This window comes from Passer domesticus, chromosome 18 (genome assembly GCF_036417665.1).
Source record: "Passer domesticus isolate bPasDom1 chromosome 18, bPasDom1.hap1, whole genome shotgun sequence".
Lineage (NCBI taxonomy): Eukaryota > Metazoa > Chordata > Aves > Passeriformes > Passeridae > Passer > Passer domesticus.
In genome coordinates, this window is record NC_087491.1 from 3,650,337 (window position 1) to 3,662,176 (window position 11,840).

Consider the following 11,840-nt stretch of genomic DNA (forward strand, 5'->3'; position numbering starts at 1 on the left):
GTAACATGCCAGGCTTCAGCTGGGAGTGCTGAGCAATTTTGCTGCTCCTTGCAGAGAGTAAAGCTTTGCCTGTTTTGCTGCCTACTCGCTTGTGCTGGCTCAAACTTGCTTGGCTAACAGTGCCTGGCTGTGGGGGAGAGGATGTACACCAACCTGTTCCCACACAACTTTTTGTTGGCATGAGAACTGAGTATTAAAATCAACATCTGCTCAGCAATCTCATGCCCAGGCACAAACACTGGCTGTGGAATTCTCCAGCACGTGTGCACATCCACGATTCTGAGCACATCCCAGGCATAGCTGCTCCCAAGCTGATAAATCAGGGATCTGCAGAAAGCTGTGAACACACAGCTGAAAGTTGGGGAGCTTGGAAGTGAATGTCTCCATCCAGCTGGTGTGCTCCTGGGAGGCAGTGCTGGGGAAGGCTGAGGCTGAAGTCTGGTTGGAACACCCATGGAGGAATTTCTGGGCTTTACAGCCCCCCAGAGTTGCTCCAGCCCCCTGCCCAGGGGAGGGGGCTGTGTTTCACATCCCTCAGGCACCAAGTGCCTGGTCACAGTCACTACACTACAAGGGGGGGTGACTGTGAGCAGCACCAAGCACGGGCTGACATGGAGCTGCCTGGGCTGTATTGTCTCACTCAGAACAATCTCTCCAGCTGTTCCCTGCTGATTTCATGCTCTGGAAATGAACCAGTGCACTGATAACCCTCGTGTTCAGAAAGGGCAGTTGTTGATAGAAATGGGAGAGAGGAAGCTGGAGGGGATGCTTGGTGAAACTGTCACTCCAGAAGCACTCCTGGGGGACTTTGCTCCCTTCTCCTCACCTTGGAGCTCCCTTGGCTTGATGGCTGCTCCTCCTTCTCTGCCACATGACTTGGGCCTGTTCCTCAGGCCCTGGCTCTCCTCTGTTCTTCCTTGTCTGGGATCCAGTGGCTCTTCCTGAGCATTTTCCTGCCCAGGAAACAAACCTTGGGCCCTATCTGAGTGCTGTGTACACACGTCCTTGGCATTACTCTTTTTTTTTTTTTTTTTTTTAATGATGTGTTCTGTTTTTTCCAGCTTCTGGAAGAGGTTGAGCAGGCTGATGAGTAAAATCAATCCTGAACCAAATATCATCCACATCATGGGCTGCTATGTTCTTGGAAACCCCAATGGGGAGAAGGTAGGAGCTGGTGGGTCACCCCTGGAATGTCTGCTGGGCCAGAGTCACACTGGGAGCTCTAAACCTGCCTCTTTGGCTGGCTGGGAACATGCTGGTTGTCCTGTGGGAGCTGTGGCTGGGAGAACCCCCTGGATGTGGGGCAGGGGAGGAAGGATTAGTGATGTGCAGGACAAATAACTGAAACATTTGAGGAGAGGAGTTATTGAAAGCACTTGGTTTATTTATTTACTGGTGAGATAGGTGTTTTAAAGGACATGGGAGGAAGGTTTTCCAGAGCAAAGATGGGCAATTGTGGGTGCTCAGAGTCATCACTGTTTTCAGCTGTTAACTCTGGTATGTTTTCCTTTCAGCTATTTCAGAATCTGAAAAACTTAATGAATCCTTATAGGGTTGCCTTTGAGTCTCCACTTGAACTATCAGCTCAAGGTAATTTTTTCCTTTTTTACCAAGACACACACACCCTTTGCTAACCAGTCTGCCTCCTTTGGGGGGCATCTTCCTGAAAAAGCAGTTTTGACTGCCTTAAGTCCTGCCATGGTCTTTGTTTTGCTTGTAACACCTTGTGTAGTTCAGCTGCTGCCCCAGCTTTTCCCTTGCAGTTCCTGCATATGTTCACATTTCAAATGCCCTGTTTGTTGTGCCTGAGGCCTCTCTGAGGGTCCTGGCAATGCAAAGGAGAGCTTTCCAGGCTGAGTGTAGGAGAACCCATCATTATTAGGGCATGAGGAGTCTGTGGGGGAAATGCACGTGGAGCAGAACCTTTTCTGTGGCCAGGTGTTCTGGGATCTCTTCTCCAGAGCTCAAACCACTGGCACCAAGTGAATTGTGTCAGTAACCAACTGGGATATGGCCCATCAGAGCTGTTCTACAGCTCAGCCTGCTGGCCCTTTCCCCTTTTTTTCCTGTAGCTCAGGATATTTCAAGAAGCTACAGGATTTTTCCTGTTCAATGTCAGTAATTCACAGTGCAGTTTCACAAGTGACAGATTCTGAATTTGCCCATGTTCTTTTATTTTTACTGTAGTTCTTGGCTGATAAAACCATGCAGGATTCAGCTGTAGGCACTTCTGTGCTGCCCACAGCTCTGGTCTCAGCACTGATGGGTTTTTCTTACCTCCCTTCAGCCTCAGGAATGTGCAGGAGTTGAGCACGTTGGTGCTCAATTGAGCAGAGTTCACAGAACGCAGAGCTCACAGAATCAGAGTCACAGACTGGTTTGGGCTGGAAAGGACCTTCAGGGTGCCCCAGTTCCAGCCCATCCATGGGCAGGGACACCTCCCTCCAGCCCAGGCTGTTCAGTTTCCTGTGCATGATCAGTTCAGCTGCACAGGAGCAAACATGCTGGGATGTGTTCAGGAGCAGCTTGCAGGGAAATTCCCAGGTTTGTGGGCAGCTCAGCAGGCCAGGCAGTGGGTTCTGTGTGCAGGCATTAGAGCAGCTGAGCTTTCAGGAAGCTGGGCTGAAGAATACGTGTGAATTTATCCCCTTGATCAGTCTGGGACATACTAAGAGTGTACCCTTGTAATCCTTTGCAAAGTCATCTAAAACTAATCTTAATCAGGCCTCACAAGTGAAAATCCCCTCCTTGAGCCTTGTCTTGAGTGCAGGGTTGTTTGCCCTTGTGTTTTCAAATGCACCTCCTGGCTACCTGTGAGATCCCCTGCAGTCAGAGGGGCTGGGGGGCACAGCTGGCACTGGTGTGTGCTGTGAGCTCATGGCTGGGAGCACAGGCAGGAGCAGGACAGGGATGGCCTGGGCATTAAAAAAATATGTATTTTTTAAATTTGAAATTTCAGTGTTAATTATTTTTAGTGTTTCTTTACAAGGAGTTAACTCTTGGTTTACAGCCCCTGAAGTCCCTGTGCCTCATGCAGCCTGTGGCTGATCATCTCCAGCACCCAGCTCCCCTCAGCCCTCAGAGCAGAGAGGGCAAAGTCTGGAGACAGACTTCGTGCTCAGTTCCTGCCCCCAGGGACAAACCCTGCCAGGGGATTACAGGGAGCTGTTCATGGTTGAGGAGATCTGAAAAGATGTTTGTCTCTCACGGGCCCCTCCACGTGCCCAGTGTCAGCATTTGCCATGGCTGGGCTGGGGTTTGTGCTGCTGTGTGCTGTCACCTCTCCCTGGTGCTCCTTTCAGGGTGTGACCCCTCTGCCTCGTTTCACTTCTAGGTAAGCAAATGATTGAGACTTACTTTGACTTCCGCCTTTACCGCCTCTGGAAGACCCGCCAGCACTCCAAACTGTTGGATTACGATGACATTTTATGAGCTGGAGAAGACTTTGCAAGAGGAAGCTCATCACCAGTGTCCAAGAAGTCATGCTTTATTGCAGAGAGACTTTTTTATTGGCACAGGGAGCCCTTCACAGCCCTACGGGAGGCAGCAGTGCTAAAGGGAGGGAAGGAGGAGCCCTCGGAAGTGTCGGCAGGAAAAGTCTCCTGGGCCAAGAGAGACTGCAGGGAAGGGGGTGACAGTGACACCTCGCTGGCCTCAGTCCGAGCCGTGGGGCCTCAGGAGGAGCTGTGCGAAACGAGGACAGGATGGAGTTCCTGGCAGAACTGAGCTGTTTTGGGTCAGAATGGGCCAGATTTGATTCCAGGTCCTTTTAAAGACTTTTGAAGCTCAGGTTTTCTTACAAAAAAAACCACAAACCCAGTTAACCCGTGCACTACAGTGAAGAAGTCACCAGAGCACAGAGGGAGCAGGGGGTTGTCCTGGTGGGACTTTCTGTGCTGGGAGTCCTGGAGAGCAAGGACTGCTACACCTACTCCTGCAAGCTTAGAGCAAGATGATCCCGTTTCCATGTGAATATATACTGGGATATAGAATTGAAATCTTCTTTTTTGTTTGTTTGTTTTGTTTAATAGAAAATAAGTGCAATTTTTATAGCGAGGGAGGGGGTAAAATCCCTCCTGATATTTAATTAGTTAAAAATAACACACCATAACCAATAGATGAGGTATTTTTGGTCTGCCTGAAAATATATTCAGAATGGTAATATATCTTCTGTAGACATATTTAATCACCAGCAAACATGGTTTTAACATAAGTTAGCAGACCCTGCATGTCTGCTGCATTGGTTTGGTTCCTTTCAGAGTAGCTGTGCTGCACTACCTGTACGTGCTCTCACGAATGTGTAGTTCTCCTCCAGTTAGCCACAACTTCATTCTTTCTATTTTGCTGCTTGCAAAACTATGGAACTTTAGTTTTGCTGAAATACTTAGGTTAGAAACACGGGACCTGGCTGGGAAGCCTCCGTCAGGCTCGCTTTGGTATAAAAATGAATTAGAAATTAATAGCCATGGTAATTAATTGTTCATGCCGGTGTTTTGCTGTGTGTTGGGAGAGAAGCTCTCTTCCTGTGTGGAGACCCCTCTGAGGGGGCTGAGCACTGAGGCATTCAGCAGAAATGCTTCTGGAGGGACACAGCACGGGCTTGAGCATGAGTTTGACTCTTTGTTCACTTGATTGCCAGTTGTTTGTGCATAACCCACCCCTTTTCCCTGACCTGTTTCTTGGTCTGAGCTGCTCAGCTCCTTCCTGTGGAGGACAGAGAAAACCCTGAGCTCTGTCAGAGCAGCCTGAGAGCCCAGGTCTATATTTTATATTTGGTGGTACCTTTTGGAATCTATTTATTTTTGTTTGGTTGGGTTAGGGGGTGCTTTTTTGGTTTTGGGAATGGGGCTTTTTTCACATTCTGCTGTCCTTTCAGAGGACAAATAGTACTTAGAGTCTATGTAGGTCACTGGCAATTCTGAGAGGTGACACAAGTTAATTCTTTTACAAGCAAAGGAAGTAACAGGGAAGGATTACCTTATTTTCCTGATTTCCTGGTATCTCAAATTTGTTGATTGTGAAGTGAAGGAAAATACATGTACAAATCTTCTTTTAACTACTTACAAAGAGAACTTGGTGTTCTGATCTGTAGAGTCCTCCTTCCCCTGTGCCATACCTGTGGTTGTGATTTTGGGGAGTAGGCCCCTGGCTAGAACTGCTGAACCCTTTACATTTAGAGCAGTTTTATAGCAAAACTTTTGAAGAAATAATGTACATACAGTAAGGAGAGGAATGGGTGGAGAGAGGTAGTTTGAAGTCACTGGAAGTCACACAGACAGGTGTGGGCTGTTGCCTCCCCTAGGTTGGGAGCTTTGGTAGCCACGTCTCATCCCTGGACTCAGTCAGGTTTGCCAGACTTACAGTGAAGGGGAGGACAGGCACCAGTCTGTAGCTTTTGGAAGAAAATGCCAGATATAAAAGAAAAAGAACCCCAAATGTATGCCAATTACTGTTTAACTTTGGTGCTTTCACCAGCTCTGCGGTGAGAGGTGGGAGCCAGAGGTGCAGTGAAAGCACAAAGTCATGTTCTGGAGAAGGAAATGGTTGTGGGAGGATTAAAATGCTGACACAAAACTCTCTCCCTTTCTGACCCTTTCACCTCCTCACTGGAGACAGGCAAACTGTTCTTCCTTTCTCAAATCCCAATTCAGTGAACTTGGTAGCATGAATGTAGCATTGTGCAACTGTTGAAAATCTTATTTAACCCCCAAAGGGCCCATTTATGTATCCACTTGAGTGATTTCTCTGTAGAATTGTTGTATATCTTCACAGACCACTTGTAGTACTTGGGGTGCAAAGTAGAAGGTAGATTGTACAGTAACTTCTGTGTTGGAATTGACACTATGGACTGTTCTCCTGGTGCAGTTTATGGGATATGACAACTGATGAATGCATTTCCCTCCAAAGATCTATATTCCTCATAGCTTGTGATGTTTATGACATGAACATATTTTTTCCTTTGTAGCATTCATATGCCTAAAGAGATGAAATTCTGTCAGCTGTGACTGGAATGGAGTTGTGATGTTTGATGTCTGTGTGCAGCAGTGTCCTTGGAGTTAACCACTGGTGACAGAGGAAAACACTTTTATTCCCCTTTTTCACTGGTGGAGTTTTTCAGGTGACTGCTGGGAAAGGAAGGGGTTAGCAGAGGCAAATAAAAAATTATTTAAACTTTAGAGGTAAAAATAGAGCCTGGAACTTCCTCAGTGAGGGATGAGCCCAGCATGGTCCCAGCCAGGACAGCTCCAAGGCCCCGTGTGTTCCTCACCCCCTGTGCTCCTGCAGCATCCCCTGGAGGTTCTGAGGCTCCCCCAGCACCCTCTGGGCACACGGGACAATCTGCCATTCCACTCCTGCCTGTTCCTTCAGCTCTCAGCACCCTGCTCTCGGGGTGTGTCTGAAACCAGTTCTCTCCTGTGCCGCCGGCAGTTCCGTGTGCCAGGCTGGGTGAGGGGTGAGCAACGAGCAGCTCCATCCCACTGCCCTGTCCCACCAGGGCACTGCTGCTCTCTGTGCTCTGGAGCTGCCTTCAGCAGGGGCAGGAGAGAGGGGACACCTGCTTCACTTGAAGAGAAGCAGATTAAACCCAGATGGCTGAGCTGGGTGCCAGCCCTGGCTGGGGTTTGTGCTGCCCTTGCTGGAGGCAGTGTTGGATGTGACCCCCAGCCCTTGCCTGGGTAAATGTGTTATCACACCTGTTAAATGTGATAAATGTGTTATGGCCCGAGCTGGCAGTGTCACCTCCAGGAGAGGAGAGGGGCCAGGAAGGGCTCAGCTGTCCCAGCCCTGCTCCTCAGCCTGGCTCAGTGCTGGGAGTGCCCCGAGGATGTTCTCTGGTGCCTGCAGGGAATGTTCACTCAGCGGGAGAGGCCTGGGGGATCATAGGCTCTGTGCATGTGGCACTTTCAGAGAGGCTTTTCTCTTTTCCTCTTGTGTGGCTGGGAAGGGAAGGAAAGGGAAGAAGAAAATTCAAGTTAGGCATGGGATATAGAAATAGGTAGAAACAGATAAACCTTTTTGCACCTCTGCTCATGCTGCAGCCACCAGCTTCCCTTTGCAGCTGGCCTCCAGGCCTGGGGTGGGAAACACGAATTCCCAGATAATCCCTTCCTGTGTTAAAAAAAAAAGGCAGAAAAATCCTTGTAGCTCCAGCAAAACATCTGACTGCAAAAGGTACCCAGCCTGCTCATCCTCCCCATGTGAGGACTCTGCTGTGGGATCCCACCTGCTCCCACCTCTGGAGCCACCAGAGCCAGTGAAGGGGCTCATCTCTGTGCTCTGTGCAGGAAACTCCAGGCAGGAATTCTTCATTCCTCAGCCTGGACTTGCTGCCTGGAGCTCAGCACAGGGTTCCTGCTTCCAGTGGTGTGTCCACGTGCTCCTGTGTGCTCGCCGCCAGGCTCTGTCCCCTGCTCGGGGGGATGCTCCCTGTGCAGGGAGGTGTGAGCTGGGATGTGGTGTCCGGCTGTGTGAGCACTGCTCGGGATCCTGGCCCAGAGCCACCCACAAACAGCTCCTGCTGCTCCTGCCTTGCTGACCTGTGCCTGGCATTCCTGTTCCCAGCTCTGCTGGCAGGGCTGCTCAGCAACGCCAGCAGCACAAGTGGGGTTGGCTGGAGGAATGGAAAATGCTGGTTATAAACAGCCAGCCTGGCAGGATCTGGGAGCGTGTCCTTAATCCCAGCCCCATTCTTAATCCCACGGGAGGTGGAATGCCAGGCTCGCTCTGCTCTCTTGATCTAAATGTAAACATTCAGCCTCTCACAAGCTGGTCTGAGTCACACTTGGATATTATTCATGTCTTAGTCCAGGATAAGATATGTTACTGTGTGAGTGAGAAAATCCTTCCAGGGCCCTTCCAGCTGGCACCTGCTGGCAGAGCCCTCCACAGGGATGTGCTGAGCCATGCCCTCCTTCCCAGGGAACTGGGCCCCTCTGCCAGGTGGGCTCAGGTCAAGCTGAATTGCTCTGTGCTCTGGGTTTTGCTGTGCCAGTCCCTGGAGCTGGGACAGCCCTTCTGAGGATCCCAGTGCCCTCCTAGGGGCTACTGAGTGGTGATATCATTTTCCACATCATCTGTAAAGACTGTGTGATCCTGTATTTTGTCCCACTGACTACAGCCTATCCCTGGCTTTCTGCATCTTCCATGGAAGTGCTTTTTAACTCTCATTCTGGAAACACAAGCCAAAGTCAACTGGAAACCTTTACTGGCAAGTCAGCCTGTTAATGATCTCCTCTGTGGGAGCTGAGGGTGTAAATGGGTGGTTTAAGGGCCCTGACCCTGATTGGGATCATTATTATTCCCAGGTGATCCTGCTGTGTCATGGGCACAGTTAATGGTATGATAACCTCTTGGTGGGGCAGTGCATGATCTATCAAAGAGCACCAGGAACCAGCAGCAGCTTTGGTTCAGAAGTAACTTCAGCCCAATTTACTGCCAGTCAGTGTGAGAAATGTAAAGACTGAAAGGAATAAACATTGTGGACATTAAATGTAAAGAATCCATCTGAAGAGAAATGACATTGCTTTTTTCCATAAATGTTTAGTAATTATTAAAGAACTAATGCAACCTAATTTTTTTTCACAGTATTGTATTGCTTTTACAGTATCCATAAAAGTGGCATAGGTAAGGACAGATAAGACCCATCACAGGTTGTTGCCCTGTGTTCCGAGAATCGGGGTAATTACTCAGTTCTTTGGGCATTCCAAGCTTCCTTATCTCAGCATCCCAGTGGCCTGATGCTAATCACAGGAGTGCCCTGCAAACCTTTAGCAGGAGGAGCCTCTCCACCTGCACTGCTGGGCTGAGAGAGACCCCCAAGCACCCGATGGGGGTACGTGCTGGTCCTGTGTCCCCAGGTGCTGCTCCTGTGTCCTGGGGTGGCCCTGCTGTGCTTTTTCCCCTCTCTACAGCCTCACCCACGAACACAGCCCCTGCCTGCTCCCCACTCTCCTCCCAGGGCTGCAGGGATGTGTTGGGCTGTACCTGGGGAATGTTTCTCACTGGGTGACTGAGCTGCTGCTGAGCTGGACCAGGGACTGGTCACTGCCAGCATCCCCTGGTCTCTGGCTCAGGACCAGCTCAGATGCACATCGAGTGGATTCAAAAAGCTTGAGTGAAAAGTGGGGGGTTATGAGATGATTGGTTTCTAATTTGTATTTTTAGTGCTAATTCTCCATTGCAGTAACACAGACCCACCTACAAGGTGCTGTAAAGGTGGAGCTGGTGCAGAGCTGGGAATTCAAGGACAGGGATCTTTGCCCTTAGCTTTGCAATGCCCTAAAAACCTCAGAGATAAACACAGCCAAGTGAGGCCCCCGAGCAGGGCTCCTGCTCCCTGCTGTGCCCCTGTGCTCAGACCTGACTTTGCTGGGGGTTCAGGTGGGGGTGGCTGAAGGAACCCAGCGGGTTTGGTGTTCCCCATCGCAGGGAACCAGGCTGCACTTGTACCCAAACGTGCTGAATGGGCTGCAGCTTTTCTGCTGCGTACTTCCTGTTGTTCTTTAATAACACTATTCCTGGAACTGGGGTGACTTCAGTTGTGATACCAAGCAACAACACAACCTTAGCTCTCAAGGGCTGGGAGCCAGTGCCCTTTTGGGATCTTTTTCCCCTTGCAGTTCTGGCACCAGTTTTCATTTCCAGCTCCCTTTGCTTCTGCAGAGTGAGGGGACACCAGCAGCTTTCTGAACAGAAAACTCGGTGCCTGAGTAGCAAGGAGAAAAGGAAACAGTGACAATGGGTCTGGTAAATGTGGAGAAGGAGAGATTATGTCCAGTAAAGCCCCTAAACTCTGAGATGAGCAAGTTTCTTTCACCTTTCGCAGAAAAAGAAGCAACATTTCAAAATAATGGGGGGAGCCCCAGACCACTTCAGTGGAATTGCTCAGTTGGCAAACCTTGCAAAGATAAACCACTCTGCTGATGCTGCCTCTGCTCTCAGTGGAGCTCAGAGGGAGCTGACAGTGTCCTGCTCCTTTCCCAAGCCCAGCTGGAGTGCAGGGCAGTGTGGCTGCACCATCCCTGCTGGCTCCACACGGACCTGCCCAGCACTCGGAGCCCTCCTTGCTCTCCATCCCAGCAGGAAGCTGAAGGCACAGCAGGGCCATAAGGAGCTGGAAATGCTGGCCCAAGAGAGCCCTGGGGCTGGACACCCCAGCCTGGGACATGCTGGTTTGGGGCCAAAATGGTCGTGAGGCAAATGGGGAGTTTTGAAAACAAAGACTGTGCTCTCCCAGGTCTTGGTGGGCCCTGGAGCAGCAGGCTGGCTCCTTGGAAAAGCCAGAAGGAGGTTACAGTGACCCCAGCACCTTGCTGTGGTTTCTGGCAGCTGCTGCTCCCCAGGGCTGGGGCTAACCCTGCCTGACTCAGGAGCCCTCTGCCACCTCTGCTGCCTTGGGCTCCTCTGGGGCTCTGCTGCTTTGTGTGGGATAACCAGGCCTCGAGGCACAGACGTTTCTAGGCCTAAAGACATGATTTAATAAGAGACGTTTCTGGGAAAGCTGGTTTTTTCTCATTTGCTTTTTTGTTGTTCTCATTCTCTGGCTGAGTTTATAAACCCAGGAAATGGCACCTGGCAGATGCTTTGTGAGGGAAATGAGGTCTGAGGTGAGGGACCTACGGGCACTGGGCACCTCTGCATGGCAGCAGCTGAACACACAGGAGCAGAGCTCATGAGGGACAAGAGGCCCAGGTGCAGCTACAAGGGGAGGAAAGCAAAAGATCCTGATAATTTAAACAAGGGACCATCTGAGAGCTACAAATCCAGTCATGGGGATAGGACAGGGATAGCTCAGAGTGATTCAGGTTCCAGCAGCAGGCGGCTTAGTGAGCATGGGGTGCTAAGGAATTTAGAGCACATTAGGGATTGTGCCTCTTCCTGGGAGGAAGGCTAATCCCTGAGCACCCTCCCAGACACAGAAACAGGGCGCTGGAGAAATCCAGGGGAGGTTAAAGGCCTGGTAATCCCCCTGGGGAAAACAGGCTCCAAAACAGCAGGTCCCCAGGAGGGCAGGAGGCAGTGAATGAATTCTGATAAACCACTTTCTGTCCCACGGGCCTGTTTGAGTGATCTGCCACAGGGAGCAGCCCTGGCTTGAACTCCCAGCTGCAATTTCCCCCTTATCTCCAGTGCTGACAGTCACCTGCACGATCATCTTCTGACAGATGTGGTAACTGCAGCCCCTCGGCACAAAGAGAAACAGGCTGGACAGCTCTGTCATTTGAGCTATTTTTCTGCAGCCATGGGATCTCAGCCTCCATTTCTCCATCCTCCCCATTTGGGGATATTCTCCACGTGCCACCACCACAGTGAAGTGGGACGTGCCATATTCACCTCAGCTATGTGACAGATGACAGAAATCACCTTTAATCCCTTACCACCCACTGCACAGCCTTGTGGCACCTCTGGTGCCTGGAGGGCCTGGTGCCCAGAAAGATGGTATTGATTCTTTATCCTATATCCTGGAACCATTCCATGTGTCCTGGTTTTAAATCTGCACCATGAGGTACAAAGTCAAATTTGCTGGAGAGGCCCAGTTACAAGGGATTACTTTTCCTTATTGTTCTTCCCTCTCCCTTGGTGCTGTTGCAGGCAGTGGGTGATGGACACAAATGGAGTGGGCGCTGTGCAGGGACCTGAGTTTAAGGTGAAATCACCCAGAGTCGTGCTGGGCCCTGCTCTCTCCCTGTCCCCTCGCCCCCTGGCTCTACTCGGGGCTGTTCCTCACACCCAGCGCTGTCGTGCTCTGTGTGCCACCTCCCCTCTCAGCTCCGCACCAGCCGTGCCCCGGCGCTGTCCGTGCCCCGCGGTGGCACTTTGCCATCACAGCCTCTCTGTGA

General features: G+C 50.6%; 1 protein-coding gene across 4 annotated transcripts in view; it reads left to right on the forward strand.

The window, feature by feature from the left end:
* NSMF (NMDA receptor synaptonuclear signaling and neuronal migration factor) overlaps positions 1–6,951 on the forward strand; it is a 45,879-nt gene extending 38,928 nt beyond the window's left edge. For all 4 annotated transcript variants that reach the window (XM_064394202.1, XM_064394204.1, XM_064394203.1 and 1 more), the window contains 3 exons: positions 1,062–1,164; positions 1,515–1,590; positions 3,335–6,951. In XM_064394202.1, coding sequence (XP_064250272.1) covers positions 1,062–1,164; positions 1,515–1,590; positions 3,335–3,432 — 277 coding nt within the window. In that variant the 3' untranslated portion in view covers positions 3,433–6,951. The remainder of the gene's footprint in view (positions 1–1,061; positions 1,165–1,514; positions 1,591–3,334) is intronic.
* Positions 6,952–11,840: the final 4,889 nt, after the last annotated feature.